This window comes from Eupeodes corollae, chromosome 3 (genome assembly GCF_945859685.1).
Source record: "Eupeodes corollae chromosome 3, idEupCoro1.1, whole genome shotgun sequence".
NCBI lineage: Eukaryota > Metazoa > Arthropoda > Insecta > Diptera > Syrphidae > Eupeodes > Eupeodes corollae.
In genome coordinates, this window is record NC_079149.1 from 9445137 (window position 1) to 9467176 (window position 22040).

The window sequence follows — 22040 nt, forward strand, 5'->3', positions numbered from 1 at the left end:
GGCCTTTGATTTATTTAGTTCAATTTTACAAAATCACATAAATTCTTGTACTTATACTTCTAGTCTAAGCTCACAAAGCCATAAGCATTTAAAGCCTTGGATGACTAACAGTTTACTTAAGCAGATTTCTAAGAAAAATACTTTAAGTGCTAAGTGCAAAAAACATCCCCAAAACAGAAATCTTAAAAATTATTATGTCTCTTTATGTAAAACAATCAAACATAAGATAGAAGAAACGCGTAACAATTATTATACGAGTTTATTCGAAAAAGCAAATGGAAATATAAGAGAAGAATGGAAGGTAGTAGATATTATTTTAGGTAAGGATTCGCAGTAAGTCGAAATAGATAACTTGCAAATTAATGATGTTTCTATTAGTGACTTAAACTCGATTTCCAATATATTTAATGAATATTTCACCGGAATTTCAGATAAACTCAAACCTTCAGTTGATCCTTGCTCAAGTTGTGATTGTTCAATATTTTCAAATATAACTTCTGATAGTTTACAATCAAATAGTTTTGTTTTCAATTCTATATCTTCACGGGACGTCTACATGGCTATTTTATCTTTGAAAAATAAAAACTCATGTACTACTGATGGTATTTCTAGTATCTTACTTAAAAAAATTGCCTTATATGTGGTCGATATATTGAGTTATCTTTTTAACGCAAGTGTTGAAAATGGTTGTTTTCCCAAACGCCTTAAGTGTGCTGAAGTTGTGCCTCTTTTCAAAAAAGGTAATAGAAAGAATGTTTCCGACTACAGACCTATTTCTCTGCTTTCAACTTTCTCAAAGCTTTTTGAAAAACTTATAAAGGCAAGAATAATTTCCTTCTTGGACAAAAATAAATTTTTAAGCGATAATCAATTTGGATTTCGAGCAGGAATGTCTACCGAAGACGCTATTTTAAGGCTGTGTACTCAATTATATAGCAGTTTAAATTGCAACAAAACTACCATGGCTCTTTTCGTTGATATGACTAAGGCCTTTGACATGGTTGACCACGACGTTCTGTTAAACAAACTGTATAATGCTGGTTTTCGAGGTGTTATATTTAAATGGCTTCAATCCTACTTAAAGGAAAGAGAACAAAAAGTAAATGTGAACGGAACTTTTAGCAATTCACTTCCTTTAAAAAATGGAGTCCCACAAGGATCCGTTCTCGGTCCATTATTGTTCTTAATTTATATAAATTCTCTTTTCAATCTTAAATTAAATGGTTCCCCAACTGCTTTTGCAGATGATATAGCATTCACCTATCAATTTAATACTACTTTTGAATGTGTGGCCAAAATTGAAGAAGATTTAGAAATCCTTAGGACATGGTTTGCTGCTCATAAGCTAATTATAAGCGAGAAAACTAAGTTAGTAACTTTTAAACTTTCTGATAACAATCTTTTTGATTATAACCTTTGCTTTCATGCCCATAACTGTAAACAATTTTGCTTACCTATTCATAAATGTGGTGAACTTAATTTTTATTCTCATAGTTTATGTTCCGATAGTTGCTTTAAAATTGAGTCAGTGATGAAATTCAAATACTTGGGTGTTCTAATCGATTTCAAATTAAATTGGAAAGAACATATTCGCTCCTTGAAATCACACATGATGTTGGTTATTCGTAAAATGTACCTTATAAAACCATTTTGCTCGAAAAAAGTGTTAAAAGTAATTTATAACGGTATTGCGCATTCAAAACTTCAATACGGAATTTCCAGCTGGGGTGGATCATACGCAAATACTTTTAAACCCCTTATGTTAGCTCAAAAACATGCAATAAGAATAATTTGTAATAAAAATCGTTTTGCTGAAAGTTGGCCTTTATACCAAGAATTGCAAATTTTACCAATGAGACATCTCTATGTTTTTAAAGTTTTAAGAGAGTTTTTTAAACAAAGTGGAAATATTCCAACTAGAAACTCACAGCTTTACAGTCTACGTATAAATAACTCACATCTTGTTAATGTACCACTCGCACGTAGAACACATTTCTCCCTTTTTTTCACAGTTACAGCTCCAAAACTTTTTAATAAATTACCGTTATTTATAAGACAGACTACTTCTTTTAGATCTTTTTTGAAAAAAGTTAGAGATTGGCTATTCACACATGACTATGAATGCATCGAATCCTTTTTGAGAACCTTATCCTATTAAGTAGCACAAACATACATAGTTTAAATATTTGCTTGTTGTTTTTATTTTTTGTTTACAGTATATTATTTTTGAATTGTTAAGTTTATTTTTTGAAATAATTTATTTACTTAATTTTTGCTCAAGTTTACTTTTATTATTAACTTCATTTTTTTGAAATAATTAAACTCTGATTGTCACCCCACATCAGATATTACTTGAATTAATTTATTTGGCGTGTCATTCAACACTAACTTTTATAGTTACCGAATGTTCACTTATATCATTCAATCTAAAAACATTAATATTGTATCTAGCTTTAAGTTTGCTTGAATGAATAAAAATTATCTATCTATCTATCTATCTATCTAATATTTGCCAATTGACCGTGACCAATTAAAAAAATTCATTAAAAAATATCCATTATTAATTGATAGCATTTTTTCGAGTATAAAAAGTCAAAGATAAAATCAGCTTTTTAAAATTTTGTGAGTATATTAGCTTTTTGCGTCTTGGTATTTTATTCAATGGAAGTTTGTAGCTGTCATGACGATGTACATATATTAATTTTTTAACAATTCCGCTTTTTTAGCTCTGACCGCTGTATCGGTTTAAACTGGTAAAGGTACGTAAAAACGGGATACTACGTCTTTGCCATTTTCAGTGCGTTTTAAGATTCTTTGTACAAAACGTATTTATTCCTTTGATTATTTTTTATTTTATATTCATTACAAAAATTGTTTGAGGTGCGAACCAAATTAAACAATATCAAATTAAGTGTTAAGTTATATTTAATTTTTTATCATGCGTTTTAAAAATATTAAAGGTGTTATCTTAAAAATAATATGAGAAGCTGTACAGATTTTACTACTAAGTTGAAATAATTTTTTCTTTTGATGATAAACCAATAAACTCAATTCAGCTTATAAAAACACCACCTACCAATATTGGATATTTATTGCAAAACCGAATGTGAAATTGTATACACATCCAAAAAGTTAAGAGTTAATTCTACTCTACAAAAGTAGAGCACCAGGGACAGCAAACGACGTCATATTTCTTGCCACTCTTTTGAAATTTGTCTGCAGTAAGGTTTGCCATTTCATGATGGAAAGATATACGAGAGAACAACGAGTCGAAACAATGTTCCCGTGCCAGTGAGACAAAGAAGTGCCCGTAGCTTCAAGTTGGATCAAAAAATCATCTTCAGCTATGAGGCTCAATGCTGGCTGAATGGATACGTCAATAAACTAAATCTGCGGTATCGGTCAGGCAGCAATGCACAGACACACGTACTCCATGAGTCACCATTGCATCCCGAAAAATTACGGTTTGGTGATCAAGACCGACACGGTACTGTGTATGGGGATCTTTAATCGTTCAATTATAACCGAATATTCATGGCCCCAATTGGATGATATGGACTTGGAGAACATATGGTTCCAACAGGACGGCGCGAGCCACAAGCCACACAGCCAATGTCATAATCAATTTATTGGAAACCAATATTGGAGAACGTGTTATCTCACGAAATGGTCCAGTCACTTAGCCGCCTCTGACCTGCGATTTGACGACGCACCGTTAGACTATTATCTGTGGGGCTAAATCAAGTCTATGGTCTATGCCAACAAGCCAGCGACGATTGATGAACTTCGTTCAATTATAAAAACTGAAATTGTAGCAGTATCGGCCGTTTTATGCTTGAAAACCGTCGAAAATTGGGTTCAGCGTCTGGACTGCTTCAAGCGTGCCCGTGGTGTCCATACAAAAGAAATCGAGTTCCATTTATAATGGCATCGAACTTACTTTCACAGGAATAGAGAATTTCATTGATATCCAAAACCGTTTTTGTTTTACTGAAACAAACTTTTGTAGCGCTTTTTAGAGAACCCCACTATTTTCGAATGAAAAATGTAGTTTTGAGAAAATAGCGGTTAAGTTTTAAGATTGAATCTGGCATGCCCCATAGACCGTTTACAACAAAATAGACCGTAGTTTGCTCAATGTTGGGCGGATCGACGGAAATTTTTTTAGAAAATATTTTTAAATGTCATACTTTGAGAATTTATCAAAAACAAAAGAAAACATTCCTTTAAAAAAATGGACCTAGAGGAACTCCCTAATGAAATAAATTTTATTTTATGTGTTTAATATTTTGTATCCATTTTAAAGATGCAAGTACTATTTTTCTTTTTCAACACATTTTTTTAACGTTCAATACAATGGAAAAAGTAAACCCCCATCACTGAGTTGTGAAGCTTGGAAAACATTAAGTTTGTTCTTAATTTTAATCTATGGTTATAAAACCACTCCCTCTTTCTATAAGTAAAGTATCGGTAAGGTAGGTTCTTTTTCTAGAATTGCGTATGAAAACTATGCCTTTGAGGAGTATTCTTCCAAAAATAATTCGGATATAAAGAAAACAGTCATCGCTGACGCCAAAAATAAAATGCGAATTGATGCCTCAATTTTTTTTAAACTATGTTCAAAATTCAAAAACCAGTTCCGCCGTTGCTTCTCATAGCCGCCTCGAATATACTCAAACTCAAAGATAATTTTTGTTTGTATGTATATTGTGGGCTCACTAAAGGGGCTATTCCGTCCCGAGGATGGAATTAGAAAGGTTTTGAATGTCTGCAGATTGTAATGAGTGAGAAATATTGAGCCTGTTAAAGCATTCCTCTTTTTTCAATTCTGTCCAGAAGACTGAAGTATATTACATGGGAATAATACTCATGTTTTATAAATTAAAGCCAGATCAGAAGGGGTAAAAAACTTCTTGTATCGTTCGGAGAAATCATAAAAACTTAGCAGCATTTTTCTTGATGTCAAATATGTGATCACACCACAGCAAGTGGTTTGTAATGCACATACCTAGAACTGATAGTTGTCCAGTCTCCTCGATGCAAGTACCACTCATGGATAGAGTCATTGGGAGAGGGTTACTCTTTTCCGACAGTAGACAACATTGATTTTACAAACCATTAAATTATTAACGGTTTTTGATTCCCCATTACACAATGCTGTCAAGATCAGAATTAAATGAGCTTATCATACGCTGCCGTTGGTAGTCCACATCCCAAGAACAAGGATGAGAATCTAAAAGCGAAATTGAAAAGCTGAGGGTACTGTCATCAGCGAAACAATTTAGTGGGTAAGAAGTTTCAGACAAAAGGTCATTTATAAAAACAAGGAAGAGCATCGGAGAGAAAACAGTGCCCTGCGGCACACCAGCGTTTATTTTGTGGATATCAGATTTGAACCCGTCAAATACTATTTGAATTGAACGGTCCGAAATGTGATTTCTAACCCAACAAAGAAGAGTTTCATCATGACCTTGAAAGGAAAGTACGTAAGTGCAACTGGACGATAGTTAGAGGGGGATGAAGATTCACCTTTTATAGGGACATAATGGACAAATGGAGTTTCCCATCCACTCCGAAAGAGACCAGTAGAATAGGACAAATAGAAAAAAAAAGACACATTGGTTTTGCTAGCGTTGAAGAACACCTCTTCGGAACATTACCGGGGATACTATCCGGGCCGGCGGATTTATGAATGTCAAGATCTCTTAGTAGTCTAGCAACTGTACGAAAGCAAAAAGAAGATTTGTCCCATAAAAATAGTTTACGCTTTCAAGAACAGAAGGAGTCATGTCACTCGTTGGCAGCATCGAATTAACAGCAAACTGTTTTATTAATGCAACTTACAAAAGGAGTATCATTAAAAACAAGCGTAGGAACCGAGGAAGTCGTAGAGCTTACAAATGAAAATTTTTGGGACATTGTAGTATTTTGTGCCGTAATTTGTGGTCATGCAAACATTTAATGAGTCCAATATGTCCGTTTAAAGTCTTTCTAGCTTGTTTAAATCAAATGATAATGAACAATTCATTGAAAAGGATCGTTTATCGTTTTCGCCTATTTCGAAACTCTGAGCTAATTAAACATTTGCTACTAATTATTTTATTTAGAACCTCTCTTAGTTTCGCATACTTACCAGAAATTGTTCTTATTTTGGTGACGGTTTTCGTTCTTTTATTTTTTTGAAACTCCAAAGAGCTAAATAAAACTCCACAGAAAACCAAACTTCCCATATTTTTGAACAAACTTCTCCAAATAAAAACATACGAAACTTTTAATTTTTTTTTTAATATTATATGTTTATTTTATTTTTTTGTTTTGCTAAATGACATTTATTTTTATTTTAATATTCCATTATAATTAAGGTATAATATCATATTATTTTGCTTTGATTACATTATTTGTTTCTTTTAATTGTAAGTAGTTCTTTTTTTTGTTTTTTTAAATTTTGTTTATAAATAAAATCTTTTTAAGGAATAAAACAGAATTAATATAATATTATATAATACAATCGAGAAATATTATTTAAATATTTTTGTTTATTTTACACAATTTCTTTAATCTAAATAATATTATTATTATTTTTTAAATTTTAATTTTCAGAAAAAAAAACTTTGTTTTAATTTAGGTATCCATAATAATATAATATAATAATTAATTAAATGAGAATATAATATTCGGAAATATAATAATATACACATACTATTTAATTACTTTTAGGAAATTGCAAGCCCGTCATACATACATTCAAAATAATATTTATTTTTCTTATTTTTTGAAAAATTATTTAAAATATTCAAATTATTCAAGAAAAAAAAACTAAACAACCTAAGAGCAATTCTATATAATATATATTTTTATATAAATTAACAAACAAAAAAGAAATATTAAAAGATTAAAATTATGCATAATTAAATTAGTTAAGCAATAAATATACATATACATGATATAGGTACAAGGTTTGTGTTTTTGTTATTTCTTAAGAATTATAATTAGATATTGTTATAACATTTATGGGTGTGTTTATTTTTTGTTTTTAATTACTAACTATATGTATATTATATACTTATTATTTCTAAAAAGATTCATTATCTTAACTCATGTTTCTTGTTTTGTTTTTTTTTTTTTATTTTCTTTCATTTATTCCAATCAAATTAATTTATCATTCATTCGTTGCCCTCTCTCTTCATCTAAACTATTTTATTATTATTTTTTGTTAATCAACAACTAACTGACACTTGAAACAAATCACATGGCCGAGAAAGCGATAACAAATTAAAATACGAAATAACATAAATAAATTAATTTATTTCATATGCCGCTCGACGTCGCCGCCGACACCAGAATTATTATATTTTAATTTTTATTTTGTTGTTGTTGATATTTTTCCCGCCAAAGTTGAGTGGTTTTAATTTAAATATTTATAAGTGTGTCAGTAGTTGTAGAGAGAGAATTTTATTTTATTATTTATTATTAACATTTAGATAGATACCAAGAAAAACAAAATAGAACAACCAACACTGGGTGTTAAAATGTATCTCTTGGATTTTATTATTATTATTTATTTTTCATTTTTATTGTATCTCACACTTTCACTATATAATTTGTATCTCTATCCTGTTTTTGAATCTGCTAAAATGCTAAACACTATAAATCTAATCTAATTTACACATTTCTTGTTTGTTTTATTGTTTTTATTTATTTAATTTTATTACTTTTTTGTTCTTATTTGTTTAAAGAGGGTTGTGCCAGTACATTTGATGTGCTACACATCACATTATTTTTTTTTTAGTAAATTAAAACAAAACAAAAAACTTATAATTTAAATGATTATTTTGTGTTAATATATTTATAATTTTATGCTTAGACTTGTATAGATAACTAGATAACAGATCAAATAATATGGGGCGTAGAATTGAGGTTGTTTAAAAATAAAAAGTAGGTAAAATCGATAGATAAAGTTATTTTTGGGAAGGAAATATCGTAACAAAAAAGGTATAAAATTCAAGAAAAAAGGAAAATAACAATAAAATATCCTTGTGCCACTACACACGTTTTCTTTTTCTTTTTTATTTTGTATCCTTTTGGGCATACGGCAAACCACAATATGATTTCTTTATACTTTAGTTTTTGTACCTCCTGCTGTTTCCTTCTAGTAGAGCCGTAGTTGCCGATACACTTTTGTTAGTCCTTGAAGAAATTATTGTAAATCCAACTAAATGGCTCGTCCTCCCCCACAAATGCTCCTTTTTATCGATGCGATGAAGATAACAAAAAACATACTTTCTACACGGGTTTGGTTCTAGGACGAGGATGTATGTAACTGGTAGCCGAAAGTTGTGGGTGTGCAGTGGATGACGTGTATCTCTATGTATTTGTGTCTATCATGCATATATGAGGGTGTCCTTTTAACCATGTCAAGTGATTTTGAGTCTTTCTCTTTCTCTTCTTCTTCTTATTTTTTTGTTTTTGTTCTATACTACAATTCCTTCTTCCATTTATCGTTTGAGTTCCGAAGAAGGAAGAAGGACGAAAAAAAAATTATGATAATATGTATGCCTCTTTTGTAGGTATCTCTCTTTATATATATGTATTGCGGAAAAGGATCTCTTTTAACAATGCAGTGTATCCTGTAATTAGGAAGAAACAAAAAATAAAATTTATAAGCATTAGATTTATTAGAAGAAATTTGTGTGGTGGTGATATAGGTTATAAAAGAAGGAAGACCCTTACAAAAAATAAAAGGAAGAAGTGTAGCAAATATATATTATATACCTAGCTATACAATCTACAACAGCATATATAGAAGAATTTTATGAATTATTCATGGCGGCAAAGTTTGAACAAGTTTTGTCGTTTTTTTTTTGTTTGAGGCGAATATATAGTTGGTAAGGTATTTTGTTTCGGGTTGAATGCGTTGAGGATATTAGATATATTTTTGTTTGAATGAGTTTGGGATTTTTGGATATTTTTATTTAATTAAATTGTTAAATCAGAGTAGATGAACAAAATACAAAACAAGAGATATATTTTTATTGGATTTAGGTGAGTAGATAACAATGCGGTGGCAGTTATTTAACTATCATAAATTTAAATTGTTACAAAAATTTCAAATGAACAATTTAATCGAGAAACATACTCTAAAAGCCAAAGGCACTTCAAGTTAAAGCGTCTTTTAGATATGATTTTGAAGCCCAAAATTGTATTCGGTTTTTAAAAACAGAATGTTTTTTTTTGAAACATTCAACTTCTTAAGTAAATGAAAATAAATACTAGATATCAATTTTTTGAAAATCAGAAGAAAATATTAAAAAAATGTGTTTTTTTTCCTATACAAATCTTAAATTCGCTGTAATTTTTAAAGAACTTAACAAAATTGAAACAAAAAATTAAAATATTCTAAGCATGATTCCGAATTGATAATTTAGTAATTGTTAATTTTTTTCTAAAACTAACACCATAAAATATTTAACGAAATTGTTTGAATAATACAAATTAAGTTTTGTTTGTAATTTAAAGTATTTTTTGACTATAGGTTAAATTTAATATTCAAGTCTTTTCTTTACATATAAAACTCAGACTTAAATCTAAACATCTATATCTATTGGAGTTAAGCTGAAATTCTACATTTTTTAAAATGTGTGTTTGACTTTAAAACAGTTCACAGTTTTAAGTTTTGTTTTTATTAAAAGCTAAATCTGGCTTCAAAACGAAAACTTCTATTTGTTGAAACTTTTAAATAAAAATCAAATTATTTTTTAAAATATTGCCAACACTTTTGAACAACAAACACTAAATAAAATTTCTAAACTAATTTGATGAAAAAAGCGGTCTTTGAAAGTTAAAAAGTGGTGTAAGAAGTAGTGTAGTGAAGTAGCAAGAAGGTTTTCTTGCTGGCAATAAAATTGTACTTTTTCAATGAGTTTTGATAGTAAAATTAAGATATCACGTCATATTTTTGAGACATTATTTTTTTAAATTCGATAAAAACCAGTTAGTGCATAAAACATTTTGAGGCTGTCTAAATTTTTGAAAGAGTCTTTTTCAATAAAAATCCGTGACGGTTTTAAAAATCTATAATACCTTTTGTCAATATTCAGTTCAAATATTTATAGTATTTTACATAGTTTTCGAAAATTCCCATATTCTTAGATTGCACCTGTCTTACAAAAATCTAAAAGAAAAGCTTAAACCAATCACACTAAAAAAGTTTTCAACAGAAAAAGGCAAAACGGTTTGTAATTAAGTTTTATTTTTGTAGCATATCTCTTGTCTAAACAATTCTATTATATTAAGATTTTAAAATATATTAAAACTATAGAAATAATGTTGAGAATTTGGAATTTTGAAAACTTTAGCAAATATTTGAAATCAAAGTTTGGATTCAAAACCAGCACTAAAAATTAATTCCAAAAACTATTACTGTTAAAGTATTAAATTCAAGGTTTGTTAAATATAGCATAATAATAATAAGTATTTCCGGAAACTAACCTACGATTTCATAAACACACACTAAAAGGCCTTTAAATTTTGTCAGTTTCACCACGCTTTAAATGGGAACTTTCAGGGATATTTTTGTTAAAATAGAGTAAAAATAAAACACCTTTTTCCTTTCTTTTAAGCGAATCGTGTAAGAAAAAATGAGAAACCATTATGTGTTGAAATAACTGACAAGTATCGCAAAACACAACAATATAGAAGTCTAGCCAAACCGTAGAATTTGTTTTGAACGTTCATTATAATATGACGATCAGTAGGAAGTGAAATAAATTGCGGTACCATTAATGCTATATAATGGGTTACTTTTTCTACGATGCGGCAAACAGTTGATTTTTTTTAAATATATCTCCGACACAGATTTGGAAAGATCCAGTGGCATAAAATCGTAAGTTATAAGCACTTGGTTTAATGCACTGACGGGTTTATTTCGGTTAGTTTTATGCTCTAAATGACTACCAAACAAACTCAACAACTGATCCATAGATGCTTTGGAAAGTCGAAACCTCATTTTGAAGTCAATAACTATATGTTGTTCTTCTTCGTCACATGAAGATGACCAATCTAATATTTTAATAAAGAATTAAAATCATAAAAATGATATTGAAATTAGTATTGCCATGTTGAATTTGTTTACCTATTCATTCGGTATCTCCAAATATTGAGAATACAAATTTTACCAAACAAATCATGAGCGGTCAATCTGTCATATTCATTTTTTAATGACACTTTTAAAATTTAATGACCAAAAATGGGCATTTAGTTTTAAAAGGTGTTTAAAAGCTTGTTTACTTTAAAAACGCTTGGTGAATCCAAAATATCCCATTTAACGGTTTAAAATCCTGTTAAATGTATAAAATTTTAAATTTTGTATCTACAAGATCAAATATGTATTTCCCAAAATCTTTTTTTACAATTTATTGTTAGGAGATATTTTTAACTTAGACCTAAAAATACCGTTCCTGATTGTTTTTAGAATTTCTAAAGGGGCCTGATGTGCTAGAAAAATGTATGGCGAGTATCGCCTTCAAAAACAAATTTCATATTATTATTAAAGGAATCCGATATGTTTAGGTTATTTCAGATTTAACTTAGTATAATCATTATACTTTATGTCTTGTTTTTAAAGAACAGATTCAAAAATAGTTTCATCAAAAAAAATTAGATAAACATTTAAAAAACGATTTTTTCTTATATCTCTGTTTTTCTAAAATTTCGATTTCTAATTAAAACAAAATTCCTACAGAAAAATATGAATTTATCACATTTTTTGACCCAAATTATTTTGTACCCAATATTTTCCATCGCTTTTCTACAAATTTATCAGCTGTTCGAAACAAATTTTTGTAACCTTTCTTGTTCTTCAAATAATTCTATATTTTTCGAGTAATTTATACAAAATTATACTTGATCCTCTTCAAAATAAAAGACATTTTTAAGTTACATAATTTTCCTAGAATATGAGAAGAAAATAAAAAAAAAATTAAATAATTGTTTATGGTTAAGAAAATGTGTTCAGATATTTTTTGAAACATAACTAAATTTTATTTTATTTTCATTAAATTTCGTTTTAAAACATTAACTATGTACATATATTCAATTTTACCATTTGAAAATCATATCTATTAGAAGTGAATGTGTTTTTTGAAGAACATACACATACATACGTACATACATACTCAATTTTGTTATGTGTTTTAAAATTGAAGGTTCAATGGTGTCAATCTAAAACGTAAATTGAAATCATAAGCTTTAATTCAATTTCTAAGTGAAATATAATTGCCTGCTGTTTAAGTTAAGCTGTTTAAGTTCAACACAGGTTATTTTTAAACTAGACAAACCCTATTTCCAGTATTTATTTCTGTGATTTCTTAATTGTGAGCCCAAAAAGAGTATTCCAAACATTGGTACTTATCTTTAAAAACTATTACATGCCTTGGTATTCATTATAATTTCTTACTAATGGGAACAACCTTTGTCTTTTTGTATTTTTTGTTTGTTTTTGATTCAAAACAAAGGCTGTCTAAATTACTACCAAAAGGTAAGTATAAAGTATACATATACGACCATCAGAGATATATTACCTTCTCAATTCAAAGACAAAAAAGTCCTTAAGTTACAGTCGAACTCATTTTTCTGTTCACGGTCGAAGACTTTATATAATGAAAAAGAGAAATGTTAGACAAAGTAGGTACATATATATAATCACATGTTTGTGACTATAACTATATCACATCTTGCACCCTTTATAAGCTTATAAAAGTAGCTAGCTAGATGCATAATATATTTATGTTTATAGATACCTTAACTCTGAGTAAACTCTTTCACTATTCAACTTTTATTTACTCCTTGAAATCCATCGTCATCGTCGTCGTCGTCCTCTTCGTAGTCGTCCGATGATGTTCTATTCTCTTTTTCTTTTATATTTTTTGTAGGTATTTTTGTTAAGTCTATATCCTTTGAATCACGACGCCTACTTACATCCTTCAAGCTTTTTAACTAGGACGAACCCCCTTCCTGGCTTTTAGCCATCTCTACCATAAAAACTTTTCTGTACAACACTACTCTAGCTCTAGCCAACAAATATTATCCTCCCCCAAACAAGCTTCTATCTCTCTTCTATATATACGAACACCACCAAAAGGACGATAGATGACGACGACGGCGAAGAGGACGTTAGCAACGGCATTTGAAGGTAAAAGTGCAGAAAAACTGTAAATGTAAAAAGCAAGGATCGTATCCCACGTTGCCGGAGGGATTTTAACTAAATATTAAAATGGAGTAGAAAGATAGCAAACGAAACGAAAAAAAAAAAACAACAACAAAAAATCTTACACTCGAAAAATTCCACCTCAATTCATACCCCAAAGTAACCCATCAACACCCTTTTTTGTGAAAAAAGTACAGAAGCAAGTGAGAGGGGTAAAAAGTAAGGTAAAGTATTTTCACTGGATTACATGTTATATAGGCAGTGATATAAATGATACTGGAATTGTACAAGTTCAAAAAATCTTCTCTCGCTGGCGCGGCGTTCACTGTGGGATTCATTATAAAATATTTATGATACGATACGAAACGATATAGAGAAGATGAAACCCTGGGGGCTTGAAGAATGCAGCATTAGATTTTATCGGATGAAAATAGATTGCAGTGATTTTATTTTTTGTTGTCGATTTTTACTTTACTTTGCTTTGTATTTATATTTAATTTCCCATTTTCAGTTTCAATTTCAGTTTTAGGTAAAAGAGTGTATCATCCTGCGATATTTTTTAAGGATTCTATACGAGTGAGTATCATTTACGGGTCTTAATGGAATGGAGGTATTTTTGTATTTATATCTCTGTTCAAGTGTTGTGTATAAGCTCTTGAACACACCCTAAAGAAAATCTGACAGTTCTTCAAAGTCAATCTGACAGTTCTTCGAAACACCCAAGTCAATCAATTTAAATCTAATTTAATTTATTTGTTTAAAAAACAACTATTCATATTAATACAGAAAACATTACCTGTCAATTTTGAACTTTTAAAGTTTTTTCAAAGGTGAAAAAAAAATAATCCAAATTAAAATAGAACAAATCACTAAAAACTGCGACTGAAACTAGAATAGCTAATATATCCGTCACCAAAGTTTAATCAACTTGAAATTTTTAATGGCACATTTTGGCATTTTTGCGGGTTTGTTCATCACGAGTAATTGGGTTTGTTTAATAGCCGCTAGAATTTTGTAAAGCTACATTTCCATTGCGTCCAAGTTCAAGCAACTCTGTTGGAAAACACAGAAGAACTTGCAATGAAAATATTCCAATTTCTTTTTTCAATAGTCTGATTTTTGGATGTAAAATTTGAGTGACAGCTTAAGTTCCTTCACAGAACTGTCAAATTTTGAGTATTTTAGGGGTGTGTTCAATATTTGTTTGGTTTTGTTTTTTCTTCTGTAATGTGTATTTGATTTATTAAGAAACATACATAGAATTTAATGTAGACATTTGGATACTTTTAACAAATTTTACGTTTCAGATTCATGGTTTTTAAAACAAAATTTATGGTTTAAAAATTGGTTTCTAAAGAAGTTTTGAGCTTCTTCTGTGAAAGAAAAGTCAAAATATGCGAACATCCAAGGTTCGCAGTTCGTAGCTCATGTGCAAGATGCTTAATGTTGAGGTTATGTTGCGCGCGCGAACAATTTATTCGTTGCAGTGTGGATAGTATGTGGAACGCGAAAAGAGTTTGACAGTTCGTAAAAACCGCACTGCAATTCGTTAGTACCAAATTGTTTTTACAAAATTGTCTTGTTTTAGAGAACAAAATGCAAATTTTATTATCCTAAAGAAGGTGTCAATTGGTTTCTTATAATTTAATGTGCAAGGCCCTTAATGACGAATATTCGTTCATTTGTGGGTCGTTGATAACCGTTAAGTGAATATTCTTTTGATTGATTTGAATTTGTTTCGTTCAGTAGTTTAACTTTCTCGAAAGAGCTACAAAAATTGTTCATTTCTAACAAATGAATACAAAAAGTTCGAAGCTAAAGTTCAATATTAAATATTTGATTGGAAAAAACTGTTGAACAAAATTTTCGATTTAATTATGAACATAGTTTGGAAAAATCTAATGTCAAAACCTAACGAAAAAATTATCAAATGTTAGTTTTTGTTGTCCATTTAAGGAAGAGTCAAAATGATTTTTAAATTTGATCTACCCAAAATCAATTCAAACGTCAAAACTGAACGAAAAGTCATCGTTAAGTAAACATAATTATTTTTGATACTTAAGGAAATGTCAAATAAGGTTTAAAATTCTATATTTAAATTCATTTTTAAGCTATTACTTGACTTCGACTAAGCCTTAAATAGAAAGCAAAGGTAAACGAAAAGTACGAATAAAGTATGGAAACGTCAAGTGTCATCATCCGCCATTTTTAAAACCAAATTCATGCAACCCAAGTTGTGATATTTTATTTTATTTTTATTTTATTTATAAATTTTGTTTGTTTTTGTAAACATTTTAGACGGAATGAAATTTGAACTTTTTTTAAAGCTGTCTCGTCAGCTATTGTATAGGTAGATTATTTGGTTTCATCATATTTTGTTCATAAATTGTATGGGCTCATATTTCATAAGCTGTCTCCGAAAATAAAAACAAAATAATGATAATAACTTAAAAACTTCCAACAAAACATTCATTGTCGTCATCGTCGTCGCCACCGATAGCCGCCACAGCCGCTGCTGCCGTCATATCATCATTTTCGAGAAGACTATGATGAGTTGAGAAACAAAATAGCAAAACTACGTGGCGGTGGCGGTGGATGGCGTCGGCACACGGTACAATACATTATACGATACGAGTCGAGTATACGATGGCGGTTCGGCACCCAAAGCGATTATTTGCTCGACTTCATGACGTTGACATTTTAATTTGCACCTTGTGCCAGTTTCGTTAATCCATTGAAGCTATCCAGATATACAAAAAGTTTGGAGAAACGTATAAAATGAAAACAACAATAACAACGACTAAAAAAGAAGAAGAGAAATCGGCGAAACGATGCGATGACGGTGGCGACTAAACTGAATAAAAACAAATCAAAGTGCAAAAGAATTCGAAAGTGTTGCCATTTTATGAAAAAATTCTTAAAAACTTTTAACTAATACAAAACAAAATGGCGGCTAGTGTCATAACTGATGAAATATCATTCGATTTTGACATTTCGTAAGCGTCCAGTGTGGACACTACCTAATGTGAGCAGCACAAGATAATTGATATACACAAGTCGAATATTGACAAACTGTATGAAACAATGGTCAAAAACTATTTTCCAGCTGTCAAAACTTCTGTCATTAGAAACAGTGTTGCCAATTTAAAAATATTATGTATGAGACTAAAACCGCTTTTCAAAATATTTTGAAATACTTTAATGTTCTCAAAAAACAGGCTTACTTTCAACTCTCTCTGATTTAATGTTCAGTCAATATCAACAATACGAGTACATTTTAGTGAGAAAATGTTAAGTGGCAACCCTCAAAAAGAGTATTAAATTGGTATGTAGTTCAAATGGCGCGTATAAAAGCCGCAGAAAAAAGCGATCAAAGTACCCTCTTTGGCATCAAAAGAATCGCAAAACAACACTAGGAGCACCTACCTTCATAGCTTCATACATTTTATGTATAAAGGTGCCAAATCAAGTCTTGTCTCTCTGCAAAAAAAAACCTCTTTCTCTATTCATGGCCCCAGATTGGAGTCGGAATCGTAAATCCGTTCTTTGGCGACCATATACGTAGAAGGTAAACAATATATTCATCGCTGGTTGTCTTTCATGCATATATCCACTTGCCATTGATAGACAGGGATACAACTCATGCTCTCCCACCACCAACCTCATCAAGAGCAAGCACTGCTATGTGGGACATACAGAGTATGGAGTATAAGAAGCATGGTAAGGTAAGGTAGATACCCCACTTTGATGGACGCTGGACTTTGGATGGAGCACACTACACACAAGCTACAACCAGCCTCCAAGAATTGCTCCATAAATCATTGGATTTGTATAGCTGGAGCCCACAAAGTACGAGTATAAAGTAGACGGCTGGTTGTGTGTCTGGTCTTACCGGGCCAAGCAAAGCCAAGCCAAGACAGGCCAGTTTCATTGCACCAAGTGGGACATGCTTATGAGCGCGTGCGCGCCTTCGTTTCGCTTGTATATTTCCTTTTAACTTCGGTATCCTATGCCTACAAATAAAGTTGACAGCCGAAAGGCACAACGAGGTGGAGATTAAGAGTTCTTTTTTCCCGCTCTGTCTCTTCTATTCCATTTGAATGCTGAAGCTAAAGCTTATGCTGGTGACTTGAGGCCTTTTCTTTTTTCTTGGTTTCTTCAACAAGCAATAAGGGGATAGTGGTGCGAGTTTAATAATTGTTAAGCCATAAGTTAAGGCTTCAAGCAGCCTCATTGCATTAACGCCCGGTTTTTTGCGTCTTGTGTTTCTCCTAAAACTTCTCTACTCTTTTGTAATAATTTTTGTGCGGAAGAAAAAACAGACACAAGAGTGCGGAAATGTCTTGCGAGGTTTTGCACACTTGAAATGGAGGAAAAGTCAGACTTGGAGTTGACTGCAGAAGGCAATGATATGGCGGTTTCTTTGGTGATATAGAGTAATCCACTTCAGCTAAGCGCTACGCTGGTTTAAGTGGAAAGACTTGATTGCCAGAAGATGGGATGCGTTACATATAATTAGAAGAAATTGGAAGACTTTTCTAAAAGGGTGACAGGTCTTGTAAGAGCTGAAGACTTTTTTAAACATGGATAAAATTGGGGTTTAAAACTTGTTCAAAACTTTGTATAGCTATACTTCTTCCAACTTTAAGGCTTAAATCATAAGAATAGATACAGATCAAAAAACTTACCTTAAATCTAAGCTGTCCCAGCGCTAACAGTCGAACTTGATGAAGATGAAGCAACCAGTGAAGAAATACTCTTGAATGAAGTCTTCGGTTGAGTTGGTACTGGTGCAGGCTCTCGGCTTATCGCCATTGATGGTGAAGCCGACGAGGATGAGGAAACCACATTTGACGATGTCGCCAGTGTCGTTTTAGCAGCTGGTTTATTTGAAAAATTATCAGCTGGGCCCGAGCTCGATGGACGACTCGATGAAGAATTCGTCACACTTGTTGTAGAAACACTCGATGGAGCTGATGATGGTCCAGGTGTTGGTGTTGCTGTTGCTGTTGCTTGAGCCTCTGATTTATCAGCGGCCGCAGCTGCTCTCATATTAAGATTAGCGGCAACTTGCTCAATATTTAGATTCTTCTTTAGCCTCGGCGGAGATCCAGGGTTTGTACTGCTCGAGGGGCTGTTATTTGGTGGTGTTGGGGCTTTGAATTCGGGCTTCACTGATACTACTCCAGTAGTGGTGGGGGAGGTTGGAGTGGGAGAAGATGGTAAGCTGTTAATACTGTTGAGCATAGGAATCTGGGGTTGATTTCGGAAAGCCAGCGCCGATGGATTCGGAATGTTTCGAACTGAGGCGTTTTGCTGGCGAACCGGAGTTTGTGCGGCTCGAACTTTGGAGATCTCGTTCAACTTTGGGAGAGTTTTGATGGCGATTTTTTCGCGATTTGTTGCCGATTCAGAGAGCAAATGGAGGTTCTGCAGGTCGTCGGTTGAAGACTCCAGTTTTGAAGACTTATTCGCCGAGGCGGCAATGCTGTCGGGAACCGTGCTCGAAGTCATGTTTTGTTTGATTTTATTGAGGGCTGCTTCGAGGCTATTGCCAGCTGTTGGTGTTGGAGGTGTTGGGGGTTTGGGATGATGATTCGAATGTTTTCCAGACAGGTCCAGAATTTCCACGCTGTTATCTCGTGATGAAGGTCTGCGATCTTTTAAGGTCGACGACGACGACGAAGATGAAGAGGAATGTGTCGACTTTTCCTTAGACGACTTTCCATTGGTTTCTGATGAAGGCCTTTCGGGTTGCTTGGGGGCGTTTTCGGCAATTGTTGCTGCTGATTTACTGGCCACGATTGCGGGAATGATGCTTCGCATGCTGATAAGCCCTGGTGGCGAAGCCTGTGAATGGCCAGTTGTGCTCTTTGTGCTTACTGTTAGGGCGGGTGATCTCACAGAGGGGCTGCTTTGGGATTTTTTGATCTTCACCAAGGGAATTGGTGCCGGAGGTGGTCGAGTCGCTTTTGGTGGACTGGACTTCACAGATGCAGGTTTCTGGTGCTCTGATGCTGATCCAACTGCAGGAACCCTCAGAATTTCCAGCGCCGGCTTTTGGCTTATTTGACTGGAATTGTTGTTTTGACTTGTGTAGGACTTCTTCTGGCTTGTAATGGTGACAGCCGAAGAACTTGAGGAATGTGTGAATTTTCCGTTTAAACTCTCGGACATTTTCGTAACACTGATCGAAGAAGGTGGCATCAACATTGGCAACGGCTTGCGCTTGCTCATTTCATGAGTGTAGCTCGAGGCGATGGAAGAGGTATAGAAAGGCTTGTCGTGTGATTTCGCTGAAGCCGATGAAGTCGCTGAGTTTGAAGGCTTGATGGGGCGTTGCTGAGTCTGGAACATGGGGCCATAAGCTGATTTGCGCACCAGACGATCCTGCTCACTCTTCTGTTGCTTCGTCAACATTGACGGATGGGGTCCGTCAAGACTTGCAGACCTCTTAAGCTGAGCTGCTTGCTTGTGCGCCGAACTGGCTATCGAGGAGATGGGACTCAGTTTATGGGAGGGATGGGGCATTTGTTTTGGTGGAGCTTGGGGCACAGCAAATTGTGGCTTCAAGGGCGGAGGATTACGATTGGGCTGTTGGACCGGGAGTGACGGGGTTGGGTTAGGTGTGGGTGTGGTCACTGGAGCCCGTGGCACAGGTTTAAGCGGTGGAGTGGCAGGTGTTGTGGATGTGGGTGTTAGGGTTGTGATGGTAAGCGGGGTTGTTTTGAAGAGACTAGGAGGAAGCGGTGGCGAGGCCGGTATTTTCATTTCCTGAATATTGCTGAGAGGTTTAGAAATAGGCACCGGCGACTTTACAGTGCCTGTGGATGAGACCTGTGGCGAGGGCTTCGAAGGAATTCTCGTGTGAATTGTGGTCATAATTTGTGGAGCGTTACTGGGCTTTGATTTAGCTTCCTTCGACGATAAGTCCCTCGAACTTCCTTCCTTGGAGGAATTGGTTTCTTTTAAACTGTCTTCCTTGTTGATGGATTCTTTAGAAATAGCCTCCTTTAAGCTGGTCTCCTTTGAATTGATCTCCTTAGAACTGATCTCTTTGTTTTGACTATGACCCTCTCTTGATTTTGAGTCTTTTGAAGACTTAGAAGACTCCTTAGTCTTGGAATCTTTGGACTTTCCGTCTTTCAATTTTGTGTCTTTTGATTTTGAATCTTTCTTAGAACCTTCAGAGTCCTTGTTGCTTGTTTGACTAAGCTTTTTCGAAGATTCAACGTGTCGAATTGCACTCGATAAGTTCATACTTGCACCTGATGGAATTGAGGGTGCACTTGGAGTTGTCGATGATGGTGGAGAGTATGCTAGCTTGGGCTTCTTCGTATGATGTTTTCCGTTCATGGTAGGCTCTGCCGGCATTGGCGGAGGGAGCTTCAAGCTTGTTGGTGGCGTTGTGACGATTACATCATCACTGCTGCTGCTCGATTTTCTACTCTCGACCTTGTGTGCCCGATGATTTCCGGTAATTTTGACTTTCATCTTGAGACTCTCATTCTCTGGCTGTGATGATATCTCAGCGTGCAATTTCCTGCGTTTTCCATTCGAATCTTTGGGTTCCTTCGAGTGCTTCTTCTTGCGTTTCTTATGTGACGACGACGAAGGGAATGAAGGGTATTCGTCCTTGCCCATAAACGTGAATGTTCCATTCGAGGTCGACGAGCTGGCCGATGACGAAGTCGACATTGGTGAAGCATCCGGGCTGGTCTTTGGTTTTGGCAATTCCAAGGGATCCTTTTGTCTATCGGGGTCGATTGGCTTCAAACCAATATTCTTGGCATATGTCTTCAAGTCTATCTTTTCCGGCAGAGGTTGCTCATCCACGGAGTACTTACGCTTGGATATCTTCTTCGGTTCTTGCCGCACCTCAGCTGACTTCGGCTTCGGAATGGCTATTTTAGAAGTCTTTGGGCTATTCAACTCAATCTTGAGCTTAGGAACGTTCTTCGGTTTTGGTGGACTGTTCGCAGGTGACGAAGGAGATGGTTTCTTTCCTGCCGTCTTCAGCTCGGCCAATGAGAGATTCTCCATACTTTCATCGGAAGAGTTTGGCGAACGGTGGATCTGCGATTGTGGAATACTCACCACAATGTCACACTTGGAAACCGATGGAGGCTTCGACTCGTCCTTGGGTGTCTTCGGTATTAGGTTACCACTGCCACTGGTCGAATTTGAAGTCACTGCATAGTCACTGTAACGCATGTCATTGCTTCGAAGGCTCTTGAAGTCATTCGTGATGTTGTAAACAGACTCTTCGGAGTTGGAACGTTTAGGGCTCTGCTTTCGGGCTATGATCATCTTCATGGCCCCACTACTCTCGTTCTTTTCCCGTTCCATCTCATTGTTGTTATTATTGTTGTTGTATCCAAGCGTGGAATCTTTCATATCTAGCGACTTGGATTTGTATACCGAATAGGTAACCTGCCTACTGTTCTCCCCATTTTTGTCAGCTTTCCTCACAGGTTCAACGAACCTCACCGTTTTCATTGGCACAGCAGGTGCCATCATCATTTCACTGTCAGTCAGTGCCTTTTTGGCACGTTTAGCCTCTGGACTGCCCGAATCGTTTTGATTATTCTCCCCCAGTACCTTCGTTGTGGCGGGGGTGGTTGACGGAGTTGTTGTAGTCTTAGAAACTGCCGGCGCTGGCGTGTTGCTATGCAAAAGAATTCGATAGCAAAATCTCATTGGAGCAACCTAAACACATTACCATCAGGCGCGATTTCGAGACGAAAAAAGGAAGAAATGGAAAAACAAAAGAACAATAAATTTTCTTTATCGGTTTTAAACTTTTTTTCTTTCTAACGTCACAAGGATTCCTTTT

General features: G+C 33.8%; 1 protein-coding gene across 1 annotated transcript in view; it reads right to left on the minus strand.

Moving 5' to 3' along the window:
• Nucleotides 1-7144: 7144 nt before the first annotated feature.
• The window catches only part of LOC129949265 (protein suppressor 2 of zeste), a 50977-nt gene continuing 36081 nt past the window's right edge, over nucleotides 7145-22040 (minus strand). Inside the window, exons 6-7 of the mRNA XM_056060615.1 lie at nucleotides 17893-21913; nucleotides 7145-8627 (exon numbers count right to left, since the gene is read on the minus strand). Of these exons, the coding sequence (XP_055916590.1) occupies nucleotides 17900-21913 (4014 nt within the window). The 3' untranslated portion in view covers nucleotides 7145-8627; nucleotides 17893-17899. The remainder of the gene's footprint in view (nucleotides 8628-17892; nucleotides 21914-22040) is intronic.